This window comes from Xiphophorus maculatus, chromosome 20, assembly GCF_002775205.1.
Source record: "Xiphophorus maculatus strain JP 163 A chromosome 20, X_maculatus-5.0-male, whole genome shotgun sequence".
Taxonomy (NCBI): domain Eukaryota; kingdom Metazoa; phylum Chordata; class Actinopteri; order Cyprinodontiformes; family Poeciliidae; genus Xiphophorus; species Xiphophorus maculatus.
The window spans coordinates 13342988-13368942 of NC_036462.1; the positions used below are offsets into that span (position 1 = coordinate 13342988).

Genomic DNA, 25955 nt, shown 5'->3' on the forward strand with positions numbered 1-25955 from the left:
CTTTTATTTTGAAATTTTCAGTATGCTCCATTTTAAAGTTCTGAACTAATCCCATGTGTAACAGTGCTTTGGATGAAAAAGTCATATACGGCCAAAAAAAGCAATTACGTCATGTAAAATATTCAAGGCTTTTATTTTGAAATTTTCAGTATGCTTAATTTTAAAGTTCCAAACTAATCCCATGTGTAACAGTGCTTTGGATGAAAAAGTCACATAAAGCCACAAACAGCAATTACGTCATGTAAAAATATTCAAGGCTTTTATTTTAAAATTTTCAGTATGCTTCATTTCAAAGGGCCAAACTAATCCCATGTGTAACAGTGCTTTGGATGAAAAAGTCAAATAAAGCCAAAAAGAGCAATTACATGATGTAAAAATATTCAAGGCTTTTATTTTGAAATTTTCAGTATGTTTCATTTTAAAGTTCCGAACTAATCCCATGTGTAACAGTGCTTTGGATGAAAAAGTCATACAAAGCCAAAAACAGCAATTACATGATGTAAAAATATTCAAGGCTTTTATTTTGAAATTATTATTATGCTTCATTTTAAAGTTCCAAACTAATACCATGTGTAACAGTGCTTTGGATGAAAAAGTCAAATAAAGCCAAAAAGAGCAATTACATGATGTAAAAATATTCAAGGCTTTTATTTTGAAATTTTCAGTATGCTTCATTTTAAAGTTCCAAACTAATCCCATGTGTAACAGTGCTTTGGATGAAAAAGTCATATAAAGCCAAAAAGAGCAATTACATGATGTAAAAATATTCAAGGCTTTTATTTTGAAATTTTCAGTATGCTTCATTTTAAAGTTCTGAACTAATCCCATGTGTAACAGTGCTTTGGATGAAAAAGTCATATACGGCCAAAAAAAGCAATTACGTCATGTAAAATATTCAAGGCTTTTATTTTGAAATTTTCAGTATGCTTAATTTTAAAGTTCCAAACTAATCCCATGTGTAACAGTGCTTTGGATGAAAAAGTCACATAAAGCCACAAACAGCAATTACGTCATGTAAAAATATTCAAGGCTTTTATTTTAAAATTTTCAGTATGCTTCATTTCAAAGGGCCAAACTAATCCCATGTGTAACAGTGCTTTGGATGAAAAAGTCAAATAAAGCCAAAAAGAGCAATTACATGATGTAAAAATATTCAAGGCTTTTATTTTGAAATTTTCAGTATGCTTCATTTTAAAGTTCTGAACTAATACCATGTGTAACAGTGCTTTGGATGAAAAAGTCAAATAAAGCCAAAAAGAGCAATTATGTCATGTAAAAATATTCAAGGCTTTTATTTTGAAATTTTTGTTAAGCTTCATTTTAAAGGGCCAAACTAATACCATGTGTAACAGTGCTTTGGATGAAAAAGTCAAATGAAGCCAAAAAAGAGCAATTACGTCATGTAAAAATATTCAGGGCTTTTATTGTGAAATTTTCAATATGCTTAATTTTAAAGTGTAAAACTAATCCCATGTGTAACAGTTACTGAGTTAAATCAGTTATATACAGCCCAAAGCAGCAATTAGTTGTAAAGGCCAGTTCAGTCCTGATCTGTTTCAACTGAGTATTCCACTATAGATAGAACTACAGCGATGCGTATTCGTAGTCCAAATCAGCAGCCAATAGCCTCTTGAGTTCCGTTGCTATGGCAAATAATGGTCTCAGCAGGTGTGAGCTCTGAGCTCTGAGCTCTCAAACACACAAGTGTGTTTGAGCAAACACACTTTACTGAAAAAAAGCATTGGAAACAAATCCTTCTTGTTCGGGAACCGTAATACATATTCGAAAAGCGTTTCGAGCGTATGACAGTTCAATGTGTCTTCTGCGATAGTCCCGAGATTCATATCTGTACCTCACTCAGAGCATTTACAGTGATGAGAGAAAGAAATGTTGTGCCCATATCTGATCCGAGGTCTGCTGTCACTCTAATTTGAGCAAAAATGAGAAACTTTGGGTCGCTTAGAGGCAAATTGTGGACAAACCGTAACTGGTATCGACGAGCCGTCTTCACTTTCGAAGAGATCACAGACGTATCTACAAAATGAAATTTGAATGGCATTTCTAGGTGAATTTGTGACGACACAGCAAATCCTCAAAAATAGGGTATTTCTAGGATTTTTCCCATTGACTTATAATGGGGGTTTTTTCGTAGTTTTTTGCGAATTATGTCGCCACGTTAAGCCCAAATCCCACCAGAAGTAATAGCTGGAATGGCGTGAATTTTCTGCAGGTTTTGATACCTCATTTGTAGGTGTGCACCAAGCGGTATGAGCCGCATTAACGGTTACGGAAGAAAAATAAAGAAGAACTAGAAAATTTCGGAAGAAATTTAGCCGGGGCCTGCCAAGGCGCGCCCGTCGGGCATGGGCCCGGCGTCGTCGCGCCACAAATCGGCGTCGACGCCAAAGGACGCCGCGACGTGATCAGTGGCACGCGGAGAACCGCAAGAACGTTAAGCGAGGCGGACGTGCACCGTTCGGTACGATTTAAAATGTTGTCAAGGCTTTTATTTTGGAAGTTTTGTTAACCTTCATTTCAAAGGGCCAAACTAATCCCATGCGTAATAGTCCTTGGGTTAAAATAGTTATATAATGCTCAAAACACAAGTAGCTGATGTAAAAATATTCAAGGCTTTTATTTTGAAATTTTCAGTATGCTTCATTTCAAAGGGCCAAACTAATACCACGTGTAACAGTGCTTTGGATGAAAAAGTCAAATAAAGCCAAAAAGAGCAATTACGTCATGTAAAATTATTCAAGGCTTTTATTTTGAAATTTTCAGAATGTTTCATTTCAAAGGGCCAAACTAATACCACGTGTAACAGTGCTTTGGATGAAAAAGTCAAATAAAGCCAAAAGAGCAATTACCTGATGTAAAAATATTCAAGGCTTTTATTTTGAAATTATTATTATGCTCCATTTTAAAGTTCCAAACTAATCCCATGTGTAACAGTGCTTTGGATGAAAAAGTCATATAAAGCCAAAAACAGCAATTACCTGATGTAAAAATATTCAAGGCTTTTATTTTGAAATTTTCAGTATGCTTCATTTCAAAGTTCCAAAGTAATCCCATGTGTAACAGTGCTTTGGATGAAAACGTCAAATAAAGCCAAAAACAGCAATTACCTGATGTAAAAATATTCAAGGCTTTTATTTTGAAATTATTATTATGCTCCATTTTAAAGTTCCGAACTAATCCCATGTGTAACATTGCTTTGGATGAAAAAGTCATATACGGCCAAAAAGAGCAATTACTTCATGTAAAATATTCAAGGCTTTTATTTTGAAATTTTCAGTATGCTTCATTTTAAAGTTCTGAACTAATACCACGTGTAAGAGTGCTTTGGATGAAAAAGTCAAATAAAGCCAAAAAGAGCAATTACGTCATGTAAAAATATTCAAGGCTTTTATTTTGAAACTTTTGTTAAGCTTCATTTCAAAGGGCCAAACTAATACCACGTGTAACAGTGCTTTGGATGAAAAAGTCAAATAAAGCCAAAAAGAGCAATTACATGATGTAAAAATATTCAAGGCTTTAATTTTGAAATTTTTGTTAATATTCATTTCAAAGGGCCAAACTAATACCATGTGTAACAGTGCTTTGGATGAAAAAGTCAAATAAAGCCAAAAAGAGCAATTACGTCATGTAAAAATATTCAAGGCTTTTATTTTGAAATTTGCAGGATGCTTCATTTCAAAGGGCCAAACTAATCCCATGCGTAATAGTCCTTCGGTTAAAATAGTTATATAATGCTCAAAACACAAGTAGCTGATGTAAAAATATTCAAGGCTTTTATTTTGAAATTTTTGTTAAGCTTCATTTTAAAGGGCCAAACTAATACCATGTGTAACAGTGCTTTGGATGAAAAAGTCAAATAAAGCCAAAAAAGAGCAATTACGTCATGTAAAAATATTCAGGGCTTTTATTGTGAAATTTTCAATATGCTTAATTTTAAAGTGTAAAACTAATCCCATGTGTAACAGTTACTGAGTTAAATCAGTTATATACAGCCCAAAGCAGCAAGTAGTTGTAAAGGCCAGTTCTCAGTCCTGATCTGTTTCAACTGAGGATAGATAGAACTACAACGATGCGTATTCGTAGTCCTAACCAGCAGCCAATAGCCTCTTGAGTTCCGTTGCTATGGCAAATAATGGTCTCAGCAGGTGTGAGCTCTGAGCTGTGAGCTCTCAAACACACAAGTGTGTTTGAGCAAACACACTTTACTGAAAAAAAGCATTGGAAACAAATCCTTCTTGTTCGGGAACCGTAATACATATTCGAAAAGCGTTTTAAGCGTATGACAGTTCAATGTGTCTTCTGCGATAGTCCCGAGATTCATATCTGTACCTCACTCAGAGCATTTACAGCGATGAGAGAAAGAAATGTTGTGCCCAGATATGAACCGAGGTCGGCTGTCACTCTAATATGAGCAAAAATGAGAAACTTTGGGTCGCTTAGAGGCAAATTGTGGACAAACCATAACTGGTATCGACGAGCCGTCTTCACTTTCGAAGAGATCACAGACGTATCTACAAAATGAAATTTGAATGGCATTTCTAGGTGAATTTGTGACGACACAGCAAATCCTCAAAAATAGGGTATTTCTAGGATTTTTCCCATTGAGTTATAATGGGGTTTTTTTCGTAGTTTTTTGCGAATTATGTCGCCATGTTAATCCCGAATCCCACCAAAAGTAATAGCTGGAATGGCGTGAATTTTCTGCACGTTTTGATACCTCTTTTGTAGGTGTGCACGCAGCGGTATGAGCCGCATTAACGGTTACGGATGAAAAATAAAGAATAATAATAATAAAGAAACTTTTCTTGGGAGAATAGCAATAGGTTCCTGCCATTGCTTTGCATGGCAGGCCCCAACTAGAAAATTTCGGAAGAAATTTAGCCGGGGCCTGCCAAGGCGCGCCCGTGGGTCTGGGCCCCGCGTCGTCACGCTACAAATCGGCATCGACGCTAAAGAACGCCACGACGTAATCAGTGGCACGCGGAGAATCGCAAGAACGTTAAGCGAGGCGGACGTGCACCATTCAGTATTATAAAGTAAGTATATCAGCTAAAATCAGCAGAAACGCTAATGTTAGCGTCATTGCTTTCATCAGTATGTGGGAAATCACTAGGATATTTTCTGTAATTGATTTACTCCATTCAGTATACTAAACATTGCTAAAAAGTAAAATAAATAGCTAATAGCTTATTGAAGCTAAAATGCTAACGCTAATGAACCTTGCATTGAACTGTTTAGTAACAGTTCAATGCTCATAAACTGCAGGAAGGCAGTTCATTAGCATTTACCTAATGATTGTCACAAATATAAATGTTCAATAACGCACACACACAACATATTACAGTTTAAAAATATATATTGACCTTATGTTAAAGATTTCTACAAACTTTTTACAGGTAAAGTTTACAATGAACCAAAATTACAACATTTAAAGAATACCATAAATTTAAGAATCTAATGTCTCTGCAATAAAAAGAAATTGCTATCTTTTTTATTTTTAAACAACACCTCATATTGTTAAATAACTGATTTTATGTATTCAAGTTTTAAATATTACATTTGAGTTTGCATGGATGTAAAATTACTGCTCAGTTTAAAAATTACAGTATTTTTAAACTGAGCAGTTTAAAAATATGCTCAGTATTTTTAAACTGCTCAGCTAAACTTCGCTCTTTAGCTCGTTAGCTTGTCGATGTTTCAGTTTTATTCGCTGGGAAAATTACTCTTTGTCTGCTTTGAAGATAAGCAGACAAATAATAAAAAACAAGTTTTGATATTAACTCTCAACTTCATTCACAAAACTTTTTCGTTATTTATTACACAACGAACATGCATTTCACATAAGAACAAAACAATGAGGTGACGTTGCCTGTCCTTGAACACAACGCTGATCCCTCTTCACCCTGTCACCAACTCACACACATCCTCATTGTGTTGTGTTCTGTAAATAAACACAACACAAGCAAAATCAATAAACTATATGCATATTCCAGTATACTGAGTTTTGGTTTTACATTCATTCTATTTAAATGTAGTTTGTTTGTGCTTACCAATGTTTTCTGGCCGGATGTCAGGCACCGTTTTCCCCTGGTCAGTTCGTCGATGTCTGGTTTTAGCTCTATTCTGTGGCAATCCGCAAAACGGCGTGTAGGTTTTCGTCAGTAATGCGCGATCTGTGCTTGGTCTTGTTTAAAGTCATTATTGAAAACATCTGTTCGCACAGATAGGTGCTTCCAAACGTGGACAAAACACAGGAGCTGCATGGAGTCGAAGCTGTGGCATCAAATCAGGGGGCAGTAGACGGTAAAAGTCCTCGATTGAAACATCACGGGACTTCGCTCTTTAGCTTGTTAGCTTGTCGATGTTTCAGTTTTATTCGCTGGGAAAATTAATAATCAGCTTGAGGTGACTCTGCTGCACTCTAGTGGCGAGAAGCCGTAATGTTGGTTGGTAAGAATCGGAAGGCATTATGGGATATGTAGTTTGTAGTCAATTCGTGCTCAAAACCTATTTTAAGTCAATCAATGGGGCTGTAAAACGGTGGTAGGGGGGAGAGGGCCACATAAAATGACGTAGCGGGCCACATGTGGCCCGCGGGCCTTGAGTTTGACACATGTGCAATAGAGGATCTATCTGCTGCTCATGCAAAACAGTCTATTTTAATCCCATGTGTAATAGTCATTGGGTTAAATCAGTTATATAATGCTGAAAACGCAAGTAGTTGATGTAAAAATATTCAAGGCTTTTATTTTGAAATTTTCAGTATGCTTCATTTCAAAGGGCCAAACTAATACCATGTGTAACAGTGCTTTGGATGAAAAAGTCAAATAAAGCCAAAAAGAGCAATTACATGATGTAAAAATATTCAAGGCTTTTATTTTGAAATTTTCAGTATGCTTCATTTCAAAGGGCCAAACTAATACCATGTGTAACAGTGCTTTGGATGAAAAAGTCAAATAAAGCCAAAAAGAGCAATTACATGATGTAAAAATATTCAAGGCTTTTATTTTGAAATTTTTGTTAAGCTTCATTTCAAAGGGCCAAACTAATACCATGTGTAACAGTGCTTTGGATGAAAAAGTGAAATAAAGCCAAAAACAGCAATTACCTGATGTAAAAATATTCAAGGCTTTTATTTTGAAATTTTCATCAAGCTTAATTTTAAATTGCCACACTAATCCCATGTGTAACAATTGCTGGGTTAAATCAGTTATATAAAGCTCAAAAGAGCAATTTTCTGATGTAAAAATATTCAAGGCTTTTATTTTGAAATTTTTGTTAAGCTTCATTTCAAAGGGCCAAACTAATCCCATGTGTAACAGTGCTTTGGATGAAAAAGTCAAATAAAGCCAAAAAGAGCAATTACATGATGTAAAAATATTCAAGGCTTTTATTGTGAAATTTTTGTTAAGCTTCATTTTAAAGTTCCAAACTAATCCCATGTGTAACAGTTACTGAGTTAAATCAGTTATATACAGCCCATAGCAGCAATTAGTTATAAAGGCCAGTTCAGTCCTGATCTGTTTCAACTGAGGATAGATAGAACTACAATGATGCGTATTTGTAGTCCAAACCAGCAGCCAATAGCCTCTTGAGCTCCGTTGCTATGTTAAATAAGTTTCACACCAAGGTGTGAAGTGTTAGTGAAAGAGCCTGAGAGCCTCAGAAAATCCTGTCGCATGACTTTGCTCTGAAGCACCGTGACAGAAAACCGTACAGTCTAGATAAATTTCGAAAACATTTTACCGGAGCAGACAGGCGTATCAATGTCAGGACCGATTTTGATACTAATCGTGCGATATTTGTGGCCGTGATGGCGATTTCAAAAATGATTTGGGTGGAAAAAGTTGTCTTGATCTCTCACTCTAATCAGCGAGAGAAGCACTCTAACTTTAGGAAAAATGAGAAACTTTGGGTCGCTTAGAGGCAAATTGTGGACAAACCGTAACTGGTATCGACAAGCCGTCTTCACTTTCGAAGAGATCACAGACGTATCTACAAAATGAAATTTGAATGGCATTTCTAGGTGAATTTGTGACGACACAGAAAATCCTCAAAAATAGGGTATTTCCAGGATTCTTCCCATTGACTTATAATGGGTTTTTTTTCGTAGTTTTTTGCGAATTATGTCGCCACGTTAAGCCCAAATCCCACCACAAATAATAGCTCCAATGGCGTGAATTTTCTGCACGTTTTGATACCTCATTTGTAGGTGTGCACCCAGCGGTATGAGCCGCATTAACGGTGACGGAAGAAAAATAAAGAATTATAATAAAGAGACACTTTGTTGGGTGTAGAGTAATAGGTTCCTGCCATTGCTTTGCATGGCAGGCCCCAACTAGAAAATTTCGGAAGAAATTTAGCCGGGGCCTGCCGAGGCGCGCCCGTGGGGTTCGGGCCCGGCGTCGTCACGCCACAAATCGGCGTCGACGCCAAAGAACGCCGCGACGTGATCAGTGGCACGCGGAGAACCGCAAGAACGTTAAGCGAGGCGGACGTGCACCATTCGGTACGATTTAAAATGTTGTCAAGGCTTTTATTTTGGAAGTTTCAGTATGCTTCATTTCAAAGGGCCAAACTAATCCCATGCGTAATAGTCCTTGGGTTAAAATAGTTATATATTGCTCAAAACACAAGTAGCTGATGTAAAAATATTCAAGGCTTTTATTTTGAAATTTTCAGTATGCTTCATTTCAAAGTTCCGAACTAATACCACGTGTAACAGTGCTTTGGATGAAAAAGTCAAATAAAGCCAAAAAGAGCAATTACATGATGTAAAAATATTCAAGGCTTTTATTTTGAAATTTTCAGTATGCTCCATTTTAAAGTTCCAAACTAATCCCATGTGTAACAGCGCTTTGGATGAAAAAGTCAAATAAAGCCAAAAAGAGCAATTACCTGATGTAAAAATATTCAAGGCTTTTATTTTGAAATTATTATTATGCTCCATTTTAAAGTTCCGAACGAATCCCATGTGTAACAGTGCTTTGGATGAAAATTCATATAAAGCCAAAAAGCGCAATTACCTGATGTAAAAATATTCAAGGCTTTTATTTTGAAATTTTCAGTATGCTTCATTTCAGAGGGCCAAACTAATACCACGTGTAACAGTGCTTTGGATGAAAAAGTCACATAAAGCCAAAAACAGCAATTACCTGATGTAAAAATATTCAAGGCTTTTATTTTGAAATTATTATTATGCTCCATTTTAAAGTTCCGAACTAATCCCATGTGTAACATTGCTTTGGATGAAAAAGTCATATACGGCCAAATAAAGCAATTACATGATGTAAAAATATTCAAGGCTTTTATTTTGAAATTTTCAGTATGCTTCATTTCAGAGGGCCAAACTAATACCACGTGTAACAGTGCTTTGGATGAAAAAGTCACATAAAGCCAAAAACAGCAATTACCTGATGTAAAAATATTCAAGGCTTTTATTTTGAAATTATTATTATGCTCCATTTTAAAGTTCCGAACTAATCCCATGTGTAACATTGCTTTGGATGAAAAAGTCATATACGGCCAAAAAGAGCAATTACGTCATGTAAAATATTCAAGGCTTTTATTTTGAAATTTTCGTTATGCTTAATTTTAAAGTTCCAAACTAATCCCATGTGTAACAGTTACTGAGTTAAATCAGTTATATACAGCCCATAGCAGCAGGTAGTTCTAAAGGCCAGTTCTCAGTCCTGATCTGTTTCAACTGAGGATAGATAGAACTACAGTGATGCGTATTCGTAGTCCTAACCAGCAGCCAATAGCCTCTTGAGTTCCGTTGCTATGGCAAATAATGGTCTCAGCAGGTGTGAGCTCTGAGCTGTGAGCTCTCAAAGCCAAAAAGAGCAATTACGTCATGTAAAAATATTCAAGGCTTTTATTTTGAAATTTTCAGTATGCTTCATTTCAAAGGGCCAAACTAATACCATGTGTAACAGTGCTTTGGATGAAAAAGTCAAATAAAGCCAAAAAGAGCAATTACATGATGTCAAAATATTCAAGGCTTTTATTTTGAAATTTTTGTTAATCGTCATTTCAAAGGGCCAAACTAATACCATGTGTAACAGTGCTTTGGATGAAAAAGTCAAATAAAGCCAAAAAGAGCAATTACATGATGTAAAAATATTCAAGGCTTTTATTTTGAAATTTTCAGTATGCTTCATTTCAAAGGGCCAAACTAATCCCATGTGTAACAGTGCTTTGGATGAAAAAGTCATATACGGCCAAAAAGAGCAATTACATGATGTAAAAATATTCAAGGCTTTTATTTTGAAATTTTCAGAATGCTTCATTTCAGAGGGCCAAACTAATACCATGTGTAACAGTGCTTTGGATAAAAAAGTCACATAAAGCCAAAAACCGCAATTACATGATGTAAAAATATTCAAGGCTTTTATTTTGAAATTATTATTATGCTCCATTTTAAAGTTCCAAACTAATCCCATGTGTAACAGTGCTTTGGATGAAAAAGTCACATAAAGCCAAAAAGAGCAATTACATGATGTAAAAATATTCAAGGCTTTTATTTTGAAATTTTCAGTATGCTTCATTTCAAAGGGCCAAACTAATCCCATGTGTAACAGTGCTTTGGATGAAAAAGTCATATACGGCCAAAAAGAGCAATTACGTCATGTAAAAATATTCAAGGCTTTTATTTTGAAATTTTCAGTATGCTTCATTTCAAAGGGCCAAACTAATACCATGTGTAACAGTGCTTTGGATGAAAAAGTCAAATAAAGCCAAAAAGAGCAATTACATGATGTCAAAATATTCAAGGCTTTTATTTTGAAATTTTTGTTAATCGTCATTTCAAAGGGCCAAACTAATACCATGTGTAACAGTGCTTTGGATGAAAAAGTCACATAAAGCCAAAAACAGCAATTACATGATGTAAAAATATTCAAGGCTTTTATTTTGAAATTTTCAGTATGCTTAATTTTAAAGTTCCAAACTAATCCCATGTGTAACAGTTACTGAGTTAAATCAGTTATATACAGCCCATAGCAGCAGGTAGTTCTAAAGGCCAGTTCTCAGTCCTGATCTGTTTCAACTGAGGATAGATAGAACTACAGCGATGCGTATTCGTAGTCCAAATCAGCAGCCAATAGCCTCTTGAGTTCCGTTGCTATGGCAAATAATGGTCTCAGCAGGTGTGAGCTCTGAGCTGTGAGCTCTCAAACACACAAGTGTGTTTGAGCAAACACATTTTACTGAAAAAAAGCATTGGAAACAAATCCTTCTTGTTCGGGAACCGTAATACATATTCGAAAAGCGTTTGCAGCGTATGACAGTTCAATGTGTCTTCTGCGATAGTCCCGAGATTCATATCTGTACCTCACTCAGAACATTTACAGCGATGAGAGAAAGAAATGTTGTGCCCAGATCTGAAATTCTATTCAAATACATGGGAGAGAGCCTCAGACAGCCTCAGAAAATCCTGTCGCATGACTTTGCTCTGAAGCACCGTGACAGAAAACCGTACGGTCTAGATAAATTTCGAAAACATTTTACCGGAGCAGACAGGCGTATCAATGTCAGGACCGATTTTGATACTAATCGTGCGATATTTGTGGGCGTGATGGCGATTTCAAAAATGATTTGGGTTGAAAAAGTTGTCTTCATCTCTCACTCTAAGCAGCCAGAAACGCACTCTAACTTGAGCAAAAATGAGAAACTTTGGGTCGCTTAGAGGCAAATTGTGGACAAACCGTAACTGGTATCGACGAGCCGTCTTCACTTTCGAAGAGATCACAGACGTATCTACAAAATGAAATTTGAATGGCATTTCTAGGTGAATTTGTGACGACACAGCAAATCCTCAAAAATAGGGTATTTCTAGGATTTTTCCCATTGAGTTATAATGGGGTTTTTTTCGTAGTTTTTTGCGAATTATGTCGCCACATTAAGCCCAAATCCCACCACAAGTAATAGCTCCAATGGCGTGAATTTTCTGCACGTTTTGATACCTCATTTGTAGGTGTGCACCCAGCGGTACGAGCCGCATTAACGGTTACGGAAGAAAAATAAAGTTCTATAATAATAATATTAAAGAGACGCTTCTCTCCGACAATAGTAATAGGTTCCTGCCATTGCTTTGCATGGCAGGCCCCAATAATAATAAAAATTTCGGAAGAAATTTAGCCGGGGCCTGCCAAGGCGCGCCCGTGGGGTTCGGGCCCGGCGTCGTCGCGCCACAAATCGGCGTCGACGCCAAAGAACGCCGCGACGTAAGCAGTGGCACGCGGAGAACCGCAAGAACGTTAAGCGAGGCGGACGTGCACCGTTCGGTACGATTTAAAATGTTGTCGAGGCTTTTATTTTGGAAGTTTCAGTATGCTTCATTTCAAAGGGCCAAACTAATCCCATGCGTAATAGTCCTTGGGTTAAAATAGTTATATAATGCTCAAAACACAAGTAGCTGATGTAAAAGTATTCAAGGCTTTTATTTTGAAATTTTCAGTATGCTTCATTTTAAAGTTCTGAACTAATACCACGTGTAAGAGTGCTTTGGATGAAAAAGTCAAATAAAGCCAAAAAGAGCAATTACGTCATGTAAAAATATTCAAGGCTTTTATTTTGAAATTTTCAGTATGCTTCATTTCAGAGGGCCAAACTAATCCCATGTGTAACAGTGCTGTGGATGAAAAATTAATATACGGCCAAAAAAAGCAATTACATGATGTAAAAATATTCAAGGCTTTTATTTTGAAATTATTATTATGCTCCATTTTAAAGTTCCGAACTAATCCCATGTGTAACATTGCTTTGGATGAAAAAGTCATATACGGCCAATAAGAGCAATTACGTCATGTAAAATATTCAAGGCTTTTATTTTGAAATTTTCAGTATGCTTAATTTTAAAGTTCCGAACTAATCCCATGTGTAACATTGCTTTGGATGAAAAAGTCATATACGGCCAAAAAGACCAATTACTTCATGTAAAATATTCAAGGCTTTTATTTTGAAATTTTCAGTATGCTTCATTTTAAAGTTCTGAACTAATACCACCTGTAAGAGTGCTTTGGATGAAAAAGTCAAATAAAGCCAAAAAGAGCAATTACGTCATGTAAAAATATTCAAGGCTTTTATTTTGAAACTTTTGTTAAGCTTCATTTCAAAGGGCCAAACTAATACCACGTGTAACAGTGCTTTGGATGAAAAAGTCAAATAAAGCCAAAAAGAGCAATTACATGATGTAAAAATATTCAAGGCTTTTATTTTGAAATTTTTGTTAATATTCATTTCAAAGGGCCAAACTAATACCATGTGTAACAGTGCTTTGGATGAAAAAGTCAAATAAAGCCAAAAAGAGCAATTACGTCATGTAAAAATATTCAAGGCTTTTATTTTGAAATTTTTGTTAAGCTTCATTTTAAAGGGCCAAACTACTACCACGTGTAACAGTGCTTTGGATGAAAAAGTCACATAAAGCCAAAAACAGCAATTACCTGATGTAAAAATATTCAAGGCTTTTATTTTGAAATTATTATTATGCTCCATTTTAAAGTTCCGAACTAATCCCATGTGTAACATTGCTTTGGATGAAAAAGTCATACGGCCAAAAAGAGCAATGACGTCATGTAAAATATTCAAGGCTTTTATTTTGAAATTATTATTAAGCTCCATTTTAAAGTTCCGAACTAATCCCATGTGTAACATTGCTTCGGATGAAAAAGTCATATACGGCCAAAAAGAGCAATTACGTCATGTAAAATATTCAAGGCTTTTATTTTGAAATTTTTGTTAAGCTTCATTTTAAAGGGCCAAACTAATACCATGTGTAACAGTGCTTTGGATGAAAAAGTCAAATAAAGCCAAAAAAGAGCAATTACGTCATGTAAAAATATTCAGGGCTTTTATTGTGAAATTTTCAATATGCTTAATTTTAAAGTTCCAAACTAATCCCATGTGTAACAGTTACTGAGTTAAATCAGTTATATACAGCCCAAAGCAGCAAGTAGTTGTAAAGGCCAGTTCTCAGTCCTGATCTGTTTCAACTGAGGATAGATAGAACTACAGTGATGCGTTTTTGTAGTCCAAATCACCAGCCAATAGCCTCTTGAGTTCCGTTGCTATGGCAAATAATGGTCTCAGCAGGTGTGAGCTCTGAGCTGTGAGCTCTCAAACACACAAGTGTGTTTGAGCAAACACACTTTACTGAAAAAAAGCATTGGAAACAAATCCTTCTTGTTCGGGAACCGTAATACATATTCGAAAAGCGTTTTAAGCGTATGACAGTTCAATGTGTCTTCTGCGATAGTCCCGAGATTCATATCTGTACCTCACTCAGAGCATTTACAGTGATGAGAGAAAGAAATGTTGTGCCCATATCTGATCCGAGGTCGGCTGTCACTCTAATATGACCAAAAATGAGAAACTTTGGGTCGCTTAGAGGCAAATTGTGGACAAACCGTAACTGGTATCGACGAGCCGTCTTCACTTTCGAAGAGATCACAGACGTATCTACAAAATGAAATTTGAATGGCATTTCTAGGTGAATTTGTGACGACACAGCAAATCCTCAAAAATAGGGTATTTCTAGGATTTTTCCCATTGATTTATTATGGGATTTTTTTCGTAGTTTTTTGCGAATTATGTCGCCACGTTAAGCCCAAATCCCACCAAAAGTAATAGCAATCATGGCGTGAATTTTCTGCACGTTTTGATACCTCATTTGTAGGTGTGCACCCAGCGGTATGAGCCGCATTAACGGTTACGGAAGAAAAATAAATAAAGAGACGCTTCTCTCCGACAATAGTAATAGGTTCCTGCCATTGCTTTGCATGGCAGGCCCCAATAATAAAGAAACTTTTCTTGGGAGAATAGCAATAGGTTCCTGCCATTGCTTTGCATGGCAGGCCCCAATAATAAAGAAACTTTTCTTGGGAGAATAGCAATAGGTTCCTGCCATTGCTTTGCATGGCAGGCCCCAAATATTAGAGTTCGACTTATTTCCATTTGTCCGTCTGTCTCTAATGCATAAAGTTGAGGTAAAAATCATTATCTCCTCACATTCATTTGAAATTTAAATTATTAAGTCAAATCTTCTGATGGATGTTTTGGCATTGCATTGAAGCCATGAAAATGTGATGAGAGGTGAACAATAACAATAATGACATTTATTCTTAATGCCAATAAACTATATCTCCCAGTTGAAATATTATTTTGAAATATTGCTTAAAACACTTACTTTGTTATTGTCATTACTATTGTTCAAAAAAAATAATTCTCTGTTCTCCTTTCAGGATCATGTTTATGAACTGCTGAACACCATTGATGCCTGCCAGTGCTACTTTGATATTGTATGTACCTACAGAGTTGCTTTGTCAAAACCTTAAGACTTTAAACATTGCCTCTTGATGTTATAAAAAATGTCACCTGTGACATATTTTAGTTTACTTTAGTGACCACTGTAGATCACTCTTTCATTTTACATCCTGTTTTATGTCAGGTGCTTTTAACATTGTTTTAACTTTTAAGGTAGTGTGGAAAAAAATTAAAGGGATGATTATGTGCTGTTTTTTTTTGTTCAATTTAGGCTTCCAACTTCGATTTCACCAAAAACTATCTGGACCTGATAAGCACCTATGCATCTGTTATCATCTTGCTCTCTCGCATTGATGACAAAAAGGTTTTGGTGGGAATGTTCAACTGTGCTCATGAGATGACCAATGGCAGCAGGTGAGAAAATTGCAGAACGGATCTTATAACCGCATCCTTGTCTCACTTCAAACATAAAAACAGGGGTTGTTTGTTTCATCAGGGATATTTTTTATACTTGAAGGTTGAAATAATTTAGATTTCAACCTTTAACTTAGTATTTATTGACCAAAACAAACCAGCAGTAGATTGTATTTGTGACTCTGGCCTTACTGAGGCATTTAACAAAATTTATCTCCATTAAAACTCAGTTGTACCATTTGCCTTATTTAACTATAAATATCATGTACTTAATGTTTTAACTAAACAGTATTTAGTTAAACACTGTTTAACTGAAGCTTATACAGTGTTCTTTTATAAGCTTCATAAATAAAAAGGACAAAGCTTTTTATATCTCAATAGCCGTTTAGATCGTCAATTCAAGCTGGATTTTAAAAAATAAAAATAAAAATCACTAGCTGTATTTTGGTCTCAAGCTTTAACCTGGAGAACATCTTCTGCATGAGGTAACTTGAAAATTTCTTGAAGGCAGCTATAATTAATTTCATTCATTTTCATCAATCAATATTACTCATAAATCAGCTTCACCATGGCCTTATAATAAATTTTTGACAAGCAGGTGACATTTCAGCTTACTTAGTAAACTCAATGTGGAGGATATTTGTTTTTACACAACAAAGCAGATTTCTTATAGAAAGGATACCAACATATAAAGCAAGCTGTTCACACTTGACATGTAAGTGATATTTCATTTGAGCAAGTATACACATACACACACACAAACACGCCCCCCACACACGCAGTAAAATTCTCTTTTACATGTCATGTTAAACAGCCTATCTGTAAAATGTCCATCAGAGTTTTCATATGAGAATTTTTTTCTATTTCTCTCCCGGGAATTTGTTGCATTTCTGCTTGCCACGCTAAAATCCTGCAGTGATCCCTCATACCCACGGCTTGGACAGATGTTTGTGGAATATGACCATCCATGGAAGAAACTGACTGAAGAGTTTGGCCCTCACACAAGAGTAAATTCAAGTCACATTTAGTGTTATTAAGTGTTGCATAAAATTGTTCTTAGTGCATAGTGTACCAAATCTTTAACTTTGTCTTCTTAAATTAGTCTTTCCTCTTTTGTCCCATCCTCAGTCTGTGACAGCAGCATTGCTTTCACTAAAGATGGTCTACCCTCGGAGGAACCTGCCTGCAGAGCAATGGAGGAGCGCACAGCTCCTCAGCTTACTCAGCACTCCAGCTTCCATGTTGGACCCGGCTTGCTGCGAAACTGTGAGCCTAACTTCCTGTTCCTGTTACTTCTGCTGTTTACAACTGCAGTGACTTTACCAAAAATTGATATAGGCAAAGTTTTACTTGGTTGTCTGGAGAACTTACATATGTTTTTGTTTGCTTTGTTTGCCATTTCATTCATTTTTGCAAATATTTATGAATGTTAATTTCAAAAGTACCTGGTTTACCAAGAATCTTAATTTTGATTTTACAAAAAAAATTAGGAATTACAATTGTGCTTAAATGGGATTTTCAAATAGATTTGGAAACATGATTATTTAATAGAATTTAACAACAGTGAAAAATGTAAGCAATGTAAACTAGAGAACAGATTCAAAGTGTTGTGCAAAAATTAATAAAATTATGCAGGAGTAAATTAGCCCTCTTACATTGAAGACAACTTCAAACAGTTCCAATGAAACGTGTGTCATGGCGAATGTTGGTGATGAGCACCAAATGCAACAGGCTGATACATTGTGTTGATTTAAATTTGATTAAAAAAGAAAAAGAAAAAAAACTGAAATTACAGGGAGCCCATGGAGCCAGAGAAGAACAAAAACACCAATCAAGGAACCAAAAGCCAACAGAGAAAACAAGATTGTCGTAGGAAATCACAAGCTTTAACAGGTGGAACCATAAAAGCTAATGAGCTAACGGTTTGCAAAAAGGGAATATATTTCAATGTTTAAAGAAAATATATTAATTTTGGAGTAGATAAAAGATAGAAAGAAGTGACAAAAACATTCAAAGGTTGAAAACTAGGAAATGGAAATCATAGCCCAAGTCAAAGGCCTTGACATCACTGATGTGTTGTGGGATGTTAAACATGGACATACCGGAAACTCCTCCAACTTTTCACAGCTGAATGAAGGGAGTGGGGAAACTTCCCACAGACCAACATCAGAGTGGTACATGACTGCGAAAAGCATTTCTTTTGAAGTTATTTTAGCCAAAGGGGTAACAATAGCTGTTATGGGATAGGGTGTCCTAACTTTTTTCTTGGTTAAGAAACATATGTCTTGTTTAATAAATAAGAAAAAGTTAATTGTTTGCGTAAATGCAATTATATCACTTTATTCCCCAAAGATAAAAGTCATTAGACATCATTAGATTAGACATCAAGATCTAAACATTTCTTAATGAAGAACAGACGTTTTTTCAGTGGGGTGCCCTGGATTCTTTTAACAGATTGTATGACAGCTTACTTTCTATTCATAACACTCAGATAAAGAATGTTAATGTGTGTTGGTGTCTAATGAACTGTCATCCCCACAGATGGCATGTGAATACCTGTCTATGGAAATAATGGAGCGCTGGATCATTAGTAAGTTATTCTTATTCTGAATGAAGCCTTTGTCTGAATTGCTAAAAAATAACATAACATAGACTTGTTGCAGAATCAAATTACAAAGTGAGATAAATAACTTTAGGAAGTCTGGGCACGACTTACAGCTCCATTTTGTTTTAAAGTCAGATGATACAGAAAAATATGTTCATTTAAACAGGTTTTCCTGAGATATTTTATTATCTATTTAGACAGGTAAAATCATCAGGTAAAATGTTCTTTTTAAAAGCATTCAAAATAGTTTCAGCTTTCTATAATTTATCTTCTATCACAATAGATTTTGACAAAATAGTGAATTTAGGTTTGGTTAAGACTGCAATTGAGATTATGTAGTGACTTGTAGAAAAATAAGATTGTCAAAAATGTTTGATCACCATTACTGATGTTTCTTCTTTAGTTGGTTTCCTGTTGTGCCACAGCAGTCTGAACACAAACCAGGCCTCCCAGGAGCTTTGGAAGATGGCTCTGCGGAGCGGCCTCTTCCTTAACCTCACCAGAGAAGAAGTCCTCAACATACACAAAGTCTCTGAGGACCTCTTTGATGGCATGAAAGGGTACAGTCTTCACTGATGATCTTGATTCTCTTAATATCAACCCATAGATAGAATGTGTTCAGAATCTTCAATTTCAATTCTGCTTAATTCTTGCTTCGATCACTGGCGCCACCAAGAGGACATATGACTTTATGCAGGTTTTTTTAATATAATTAAATCTAGAGTGGGGGAACAATAAATTAGCTTTACAAAGTCACAATATTCAATTGTTTACTTTAATTTGTGTCAGACATGTCTGGAAAATAAAAGTCTAAAAGAAACAGAAAATATGTTAACATGCATTATCCACAGAGATTTGATTTCATTCACAGCAACCATTCCTCACTCCAGACCTTTACACATGGCAAACATTTTCATAAAACTTTTGCAAATACTGTCATTTTGGTGTGCCATCCCAAGAGATCCCCATCTGGCCATCATTTGAAAACTTTACAGAAATGATCTTTGCTTTGATTGAATTGTTTTAGATTAGTATTTTAGAATCTTTCATATTTTTGGAGGAAGGGTTTTATATCAGATCAGAAATTAATGGTAACATGATATGATGAACACTTTTTAAAAATGTTTGGGAAGCACAGAGGCCAAGCACAGAGGCCATGTTTTTTTTAATCATTCCTCCCACATTGACAGCTTTGGAACACCAAAGGATTACATTTTGGGAATGAAGAAAATCCAAGTTGACAAGCAATTATAAAACGTTCTCTGTGACAATGAACATGTTTTACAGATCACAGCCCACTTAGTGCCTTATTTCTGCATTGAACATCTTATTATATTGAAGTAAAGAATATTGCTAGAGCTAAATTAAGCCAGGATTTAATCTAAAACTGGTTTTAATCTAAGACTGACATCTTCTGATCACTATCAGTTTCCTTCTATAAACCATAAACTGCTTGTAACTGCTTCCCTCTTTCTTAATCAGATACAGCAAGCGCATTGCCGACATCAAGGAATGTCGTGAGCACGTTCTGGTCAACTGGTAAAAGAATAATCCCATGTTTGTTTTTGAAACTATTCAGTGCCATGTATTTAGGCTTAATGATTTGCTTTACTGTATGTTACCAGTGGAGCAATGCACAGAGAGCGGAGGCATTATCTGAGAGTAGCACTGAAAGAATTGTTCAAAGTTCTGGAAGATGAACCTGGACTTCTTGGACCAAAGGTAGGAAATTCATGAGAAGCTTGAGGACTAATGTGTTTACTTTTCCTGATCCAATTTCCATCCACAAAAAATGTTGACCTTTCCTAATATTCAAATTTTTTTCTGCTCTTTGGACTAATCAAATCCCAAAGGCCCTATTTGTCATGATGGCTTTGTCATTTTCCCGTGACGAGGTCATGTGGCTCGTCAGACACTCGGAGAACATGCCAAAGATGAAGACGCTAGATGACTACAATGACAAGTAGGTGCCCAGGAAGTTAACCCTAGACTGCTGCAATTACATGCTGTTGTTGCAGTCATACAAGCGTGCAGATGTCTGGCATTGGTAAACTGAAGCTTTGTCTTACAAAAGGCGCCATCTCTAGAGTAAATGAGGCATATCTAACCTACCTGTAAACCTCTTTTAATTATTTGATTTTCATGAACCCTCACTGAGAGCAGCATATATTTATCATTGTCTGAAGTGATGAAAAAGAAGCTGCCAAAATACATCTGAGTCCAATATGTTTTTCTTCTGTTTTTTTCTTTTTCAGTCAGATGGCTGAGCTTCTGTTTTTTATGGAGAAGTTAAGAGGACTGATGAAAAAGTACAACCATGTAGTCCAGCGCTACCATGTTCAATATCTTGCACAGTTTGATGCCTTGCTTCTCAATGATACCATACAGGTATAGAACATTAACAGCAGGTCCAGGCATGTTTTATAAATCTTCAGGCCAAAACTGGGGAAAAGATAAGGATTCTGAATATCTAAGTCATTCAGAATTCATTCAGAATGAATGAATTCTGAATGAATTCATTCAGAATTCATTCAGAATTCAGAATTCTGAATGAATTCAGAATGACTTAGATAAAGATGCTAAGTCATCTTTATCATTAGCAAAGATGACTCTTTGCTAATGATAAAGAGTCATCATTAGCAACATTAATGATGACTCTTTTTTTTGCTCTTTCAGAACATGTACGTTTGTCCAGAGGAGGAGTCGGTTCTGTTGAGCTCGTTTGTGTCAACCCTTTCTGCTCTTTCTATTAAACAAGGTAATGCCCACAAAACATGATCTAAGATGTGAAAATAACAGAAGCAAGAACTTTTTTTTATTTATACCAACATTTTTTTTAAATAGTGGAAAAATGCTTAACTAAGGCAATTTATTTTAAAATGTAACAGGCTGTATATCAACACCATATATGTTAATATAATTATTTCCGAAAACCTAAAAATAAAAATAGTAGCACAGTATTTATTGAAAAACATGACATAAGCTTTTGCAATATCCTGGGATGAACAAATTTACTTTAAAAGGAAACATATTCTATTAATATTTCATTTCATTTCACCTGACAAGATTTTTCTCTCAAATTTAAGTATGTTAAACAGGAGTCAGAAGAAGATTATCTAAATAAATAATCTTGATACTTGTAATGATGCATCACCCTAAACTAAAGTACCTATTAAAAGCATTCCCCCCCTTTGACGTTGTACTTTTTTTTTGCTGTTACAAATCAAGCAGGATCAATAATAATTATATATAAAAAAACCTTCAATGAAACAGGGAAAACTGATTTCTACAAAAACAATAGCAGTTAATTTTAAATAAATGACATAAAATAAGTGATTGCATAAACATTCACAAGCTATTTTGTAAAAGTGTGTTGTATGAGACATATATTTGAATGTATTTTTCTGTGCAGTGGACAGCAAAGAGGAGTTTGATTTCAGAGGACTGCGAATGGACTGGCTAAGACTACAGGTTTCCTTTTTTCTGTGTTTTTTCACATGTATTTAAAAAAATGAAACTGAGAGTAAAGGGTAAATTCTTTCTAATAAGCATATCTTGTAATTTGACTTCAGGCTTATACGAGTGTAACTAAGGCACCTCTTCCACTGAAAGACTATTCTGACTTAGCTAAAGTGATGAACATGATCCAGTTCCACACCAGGATGGTGGACAGTGTGGAAGAAATGCTCCATGAAACCTCAGAGCTCTCCATATTGTGGTCAGTCTCTGCTCTATGTTCTTCTGCTTTGAGTTTTCTTCCATTCCCTGCATGTTCAAAGGGGATATTCATTATTTTTTCCCCAGCTCCTATCCTCGTGTCTTTGAGAAGATGTTCACCCAGAGCAGTGAGGAGATGACCATGAAGCGGTACCTCATGTCCTTCCCTTCTGTCTGTTCTCACTTCAGTCAGTGTGGACACCCACTCTGCCCAGAAGAGGTCAGTATTATGGCATCTGTTTGAAATTACATGTTTGACAACAGTTGGGACAATGAATTACTCTTCATATGAAGGTACATAAATTACCCCGACCCTGGTAAAAAATTATTAAAACTAAAATACATATATTTGTTGTGAATTTTTTAATTTCAGTCAACTTTTTTTAAACTTTTTCTTAGAGAACATATCTGGATCATTAAATAGTGAGAAAAGTATTTATAACCTTCTGTTTTTGCAAAACCAAACTCTGCCCTTGTTTGTCTGTGTTTTTTGTGTAGACAGAGATACTGGAGAAGAGAAGTCTGCGCCTGTGTGTGACCTTCTTGGAGCAAATAGCAAAGCAGACAAGCGGTGTTGTGTTGGAGATATGTGCTGAGCAGCGCAATCTTAATGACCAGGTGGAGTCTGAGTCTATTTCAACTTTCAGAAAACTAATTATTCAGAAGAGTGTGTTTCTGCCAAAGTCTACATCCACACATAATTGAACTAACCACAACTTGGCATGTGTGTGATTAGCTGGAGGCAGAGAGCAAACCTGGGAATTTCCAAAAGGATGAGGGAATTTTGCTGTGTTCATTTTCTAATTCCCTGCGATGTTAAGATAGCACATTTTCCATTTTTTTTTCCAGCAGTGTGAAAAAAAAGAAGCTGAATGTTCTTTTGTACATCAGGTTTAATTCTTCTACCTTATCTTTCCTCTTCTTTCTTCCCCTCTTTTCTCCTTCTTTGCCCCTATTTACATCATAAATAAGTTGCTGCCTAAGCACTGTGCAGAGTCCATCAGTGCTGCTCGCTACAGAAAGCAGAAGAAACCTTTGCCAAAGAAAGGAGAGGTTCAAAAAGAGAAACCAGGTGCTGAGAGCCTGAGAAAAGACCGGTCGGTGACCACCAAGTGAGCTTTTACTATGTTTTCCTTCTAATAATAACATTCCTGCCATTTTTCTACTGTTTGGCTTCTTAAAAAACACTATAACGCAGCAGAAATTTGGGGTGGTGGAGGCCTGATTTCCAGAAATGTACAGCATAATCAACCCAGTCAGAAATAAACTACTTCTGCAATACAACATTAGATTGACGCAGTTTCACTTTTTAGAAAAGTTTTACCTTTATAAAAATAGAGCCAAAAAAAATTAAACACTGCTCACTTGTAAAGTTTAAATATATAAACTATTTACACTTAAAGATGGCTTCAACTTTTTTCAAACAGAAGAGACAAAATAATCTGCTTTTATAAAACAGATTTTGAGATGAGATTCCCTTTACATAATACAAACACATAAACCACGGAGCTCACTAATGTACTAATCAAAGTACATTTCGGTATTTACTCTTATTATTTAAAAAATAATACTATGTTTCCCAGTGATTTAAATATTTGTTGCTAATGCACACAATTCAGTCTTTGTTAAAATGGGAACTTTTTCTCCCAAATCCTTCTTTATAAACCTCTGAAACAGAATAGAACAGAATAGGAAATTATTAAATGTTATGTGTGGGAAATCGTTTTTTTAAGACGCATGTTGTCATTTCTTCTGTGGCCAAACAATGCTGGAAAAAGCTCAAAATGTTATAGTTATGATCATTTTAGATTTTAGAAAGAGATGATTGAATTTGGTTTCAAACCCTTAAAAGTACTGATTATTATTTTTTTACTAATCTGCCAGATCAAAAGCTACAAATCTGATAGTAACTTTAGCAATCCTCAGTGTTTAGTCATATTATTTCATGGTGAAAAATCAACCCCAGGACTCGCCTACATCATACTCATTAGACATGCCAATAAACAACTGAAAAGTTGTTTAGGGGGAAAATAATTTACGACTTGTACTTTAAAAAAGTGCTCAACTCACAAACTGCTAATTTGCCACCAAAACACGTTTGATGACGCTCATGAGCATGAGATGTAAAATGGCTCAATCATGAACAATCAAACATTGTAATAAACTCTACCACCTTGTTTTTTTGAATATGTTAAATTTAAGATGTGTTTTGGCATTTTCAAAAGATTTGTTACTTCTTATGGTGCCATTTTGTTTCTGTTATTACTAAAGAGGCCCTTACCTAAAAGACACAACATGATTTTAACTTTACAACCCTTCATGTTGATTTATAAAAGGTTACCAGTTTATTAAAGTTAGAAAGAAAACCCCTCCGCCCATTATATATAAATGTACTGTACAAATTTACTGGCGGTGTGTTTTTTTTTTACTGTTTCATAGTTTGATCCCCTTTCTATTTATATTTAACCACAACCTAAGTGAGAAATTTAAACATGTTTTTTTTTTCTTTCCCCTCTGCTCAGTTTGAAAACATGCTCTCAGTTCTCTGTTTATTACCTTATTTGCTTGTGACAGAACATCAAAGCTAAAGTCAGTGTTAAAATACTTCTCCTAACCTCCTCGAGAATTGAAATGTCCTCCCTGTGTCTCTCTATCTTCTAGCATGGACAAGTTGCACATGATGCTGACAGAGCTGTGCTCCTCCTACAGTCTCAGCGCAGACATTATTGTCTTTGAACATGTTGTCGTGCCAGCAGAGTTCCTCCTTTCCCAGCTGGAGATGCGTCTAACAGAGTAAGACTAAAACCTAGGGGAGTAAGGTGACCCAATAAAATGATTATAACGTCCCGGAAGTAACATTTTGCTAAGAAGTGATAAGTTGTCCACTAAGCTCCCTTGTTTAAGTCTCCCATACAACAAAGTGATCTTCAATATAAATAAATGCTGTAAGTATATACACAAAGAACTGAAATATCTTGTGGTTCATAGCAGAATGTGACATGATGCCCTTAAACTATTAATTATGTTTCACATCATTCTTTTAAAACTATCAACTTTTTTTATTTGTACTATTTATTTCCTTTTCTTTCATTCATCACGAAATAATCTGTCATTATGGGGAAATATTTTTCCTCAGATCGGTGATGAAGTCTGGTTTACTTTTTAATTCCTTCATGTTAAGCTGTGTTGAACACACCTAAAAATCGAAGCAGAAATCCCTGATGTCATTTCTTGGCTCTTCCTGTTTAGGTTCTAACAGTTTGTTTAAGCTTTTGGTCCCAAGGTGACTTAATGATTCTCTGAATATGTTCTGTTTTGTCTCTATGTCATAGTTGATGACTATCTTCCTTGTCACATCAAAGTTGATTCCCTAGCAGCATTCTTCCAGTGAATGGCCTCTGTGGCTCAAGCTATAAATAAAATAAGTGAGAGAAAGTGAGGGAAAGCCAGGCCTTAACGAAGAAGTAAACTAATTTTCCTAAAGTGAAGCCTTGAAGCCCTGAAACCCTGGACTCATTGACTTTCTCTGCCAAGCCACCATGGCTCGTTTAACCACTTTTAAGATCCCATCTGAGAACTGTCAGCATGCTGAGAAGTGACACTGTTTAAACATGTTTCTCCAGAATCATCATCAAGATGACCAATTACAACCAGACCACCCAGGAAATAGCACGTCCCTCTGACCTGCTGGCAGGGATAAGATCCTACACAGCCAGCATGCACTGCCTCGCAGGCTACATCAACCTGGACGTCACCCGGCTGGTGAAGAGTGTGCTGCTGCAGCAGACACAGCCGCTGGACTCCCACGGAGGACCCACGGTTACACACTACTACACAACATGGTGAGTGTGCAGCTTCTTGCAAAGCTGTTCATAAGCCTTAGTAGTGTTATTTTACATCCATTAATAATATTTCAATGGGGTTTTATTTGACT

General features: G+C 35.8%; 1 protein-coding gene across 1 annotated transcript in view; it reads left to right on the forward strand.

The window, feature by feature from the left end:
• The window catches only part of nckap1l (NCK associated protein 1 like), a 69284-nt gene that overhangs the window by 30966 nt on the left and 12363 nt on the right, over positions 1-25955 (forward strand). The window contains exons 4-21 of the mRNA XM_005796975.3: positions 15264-15320; positions 15557-15699; positions 16616-16706; positions 16828-16965; positions 18241-18289; positions 18708-18864; positions 19787-19843; positions 19930-20026; positions 20158-20267; positions 20560-20692; positions 20981-21062; positions 21717-21775; positions 21877-22022; positions 22109-22241; positions 22520-22639; positions 22994-23133; positions 24683-24814; positions 25645-25863. Coding sequence (XP_005797032.1) covers positions 15264-15320; positions 15557-15699; positions 16616-16706; positions 16828-16965; positions 18241-18289; positions 18708-18864; positions 19787-19843; positions 19930-20026; positions 20158-20267; positions 20560-20692; positions 20981-21062; positions 21717-21775; positions 21877-22022; positions 22109-22241; positions 22520-22639; positions 22994-23133; positions 24683-24814; positions 25645-25863 — 2063 coding nt within the window. The remainder of the gene's footprint in view (positions 1-15263; positions 15321-15556; positions 15700-16615; positions 16707-16827; positions 16966-18240; positions 18290-18707; positions 18865-19786; positions 19844-19929; positions 20027-20157; positions 20268-20559; positions 20693-20980; positions 21063-21716; positions 21776-21876; positions 22023-22108; positions 22242-22519; positions 22640-22993; positions 23134-24682; positions 24815-25644; positions 25864-25955) is intronic.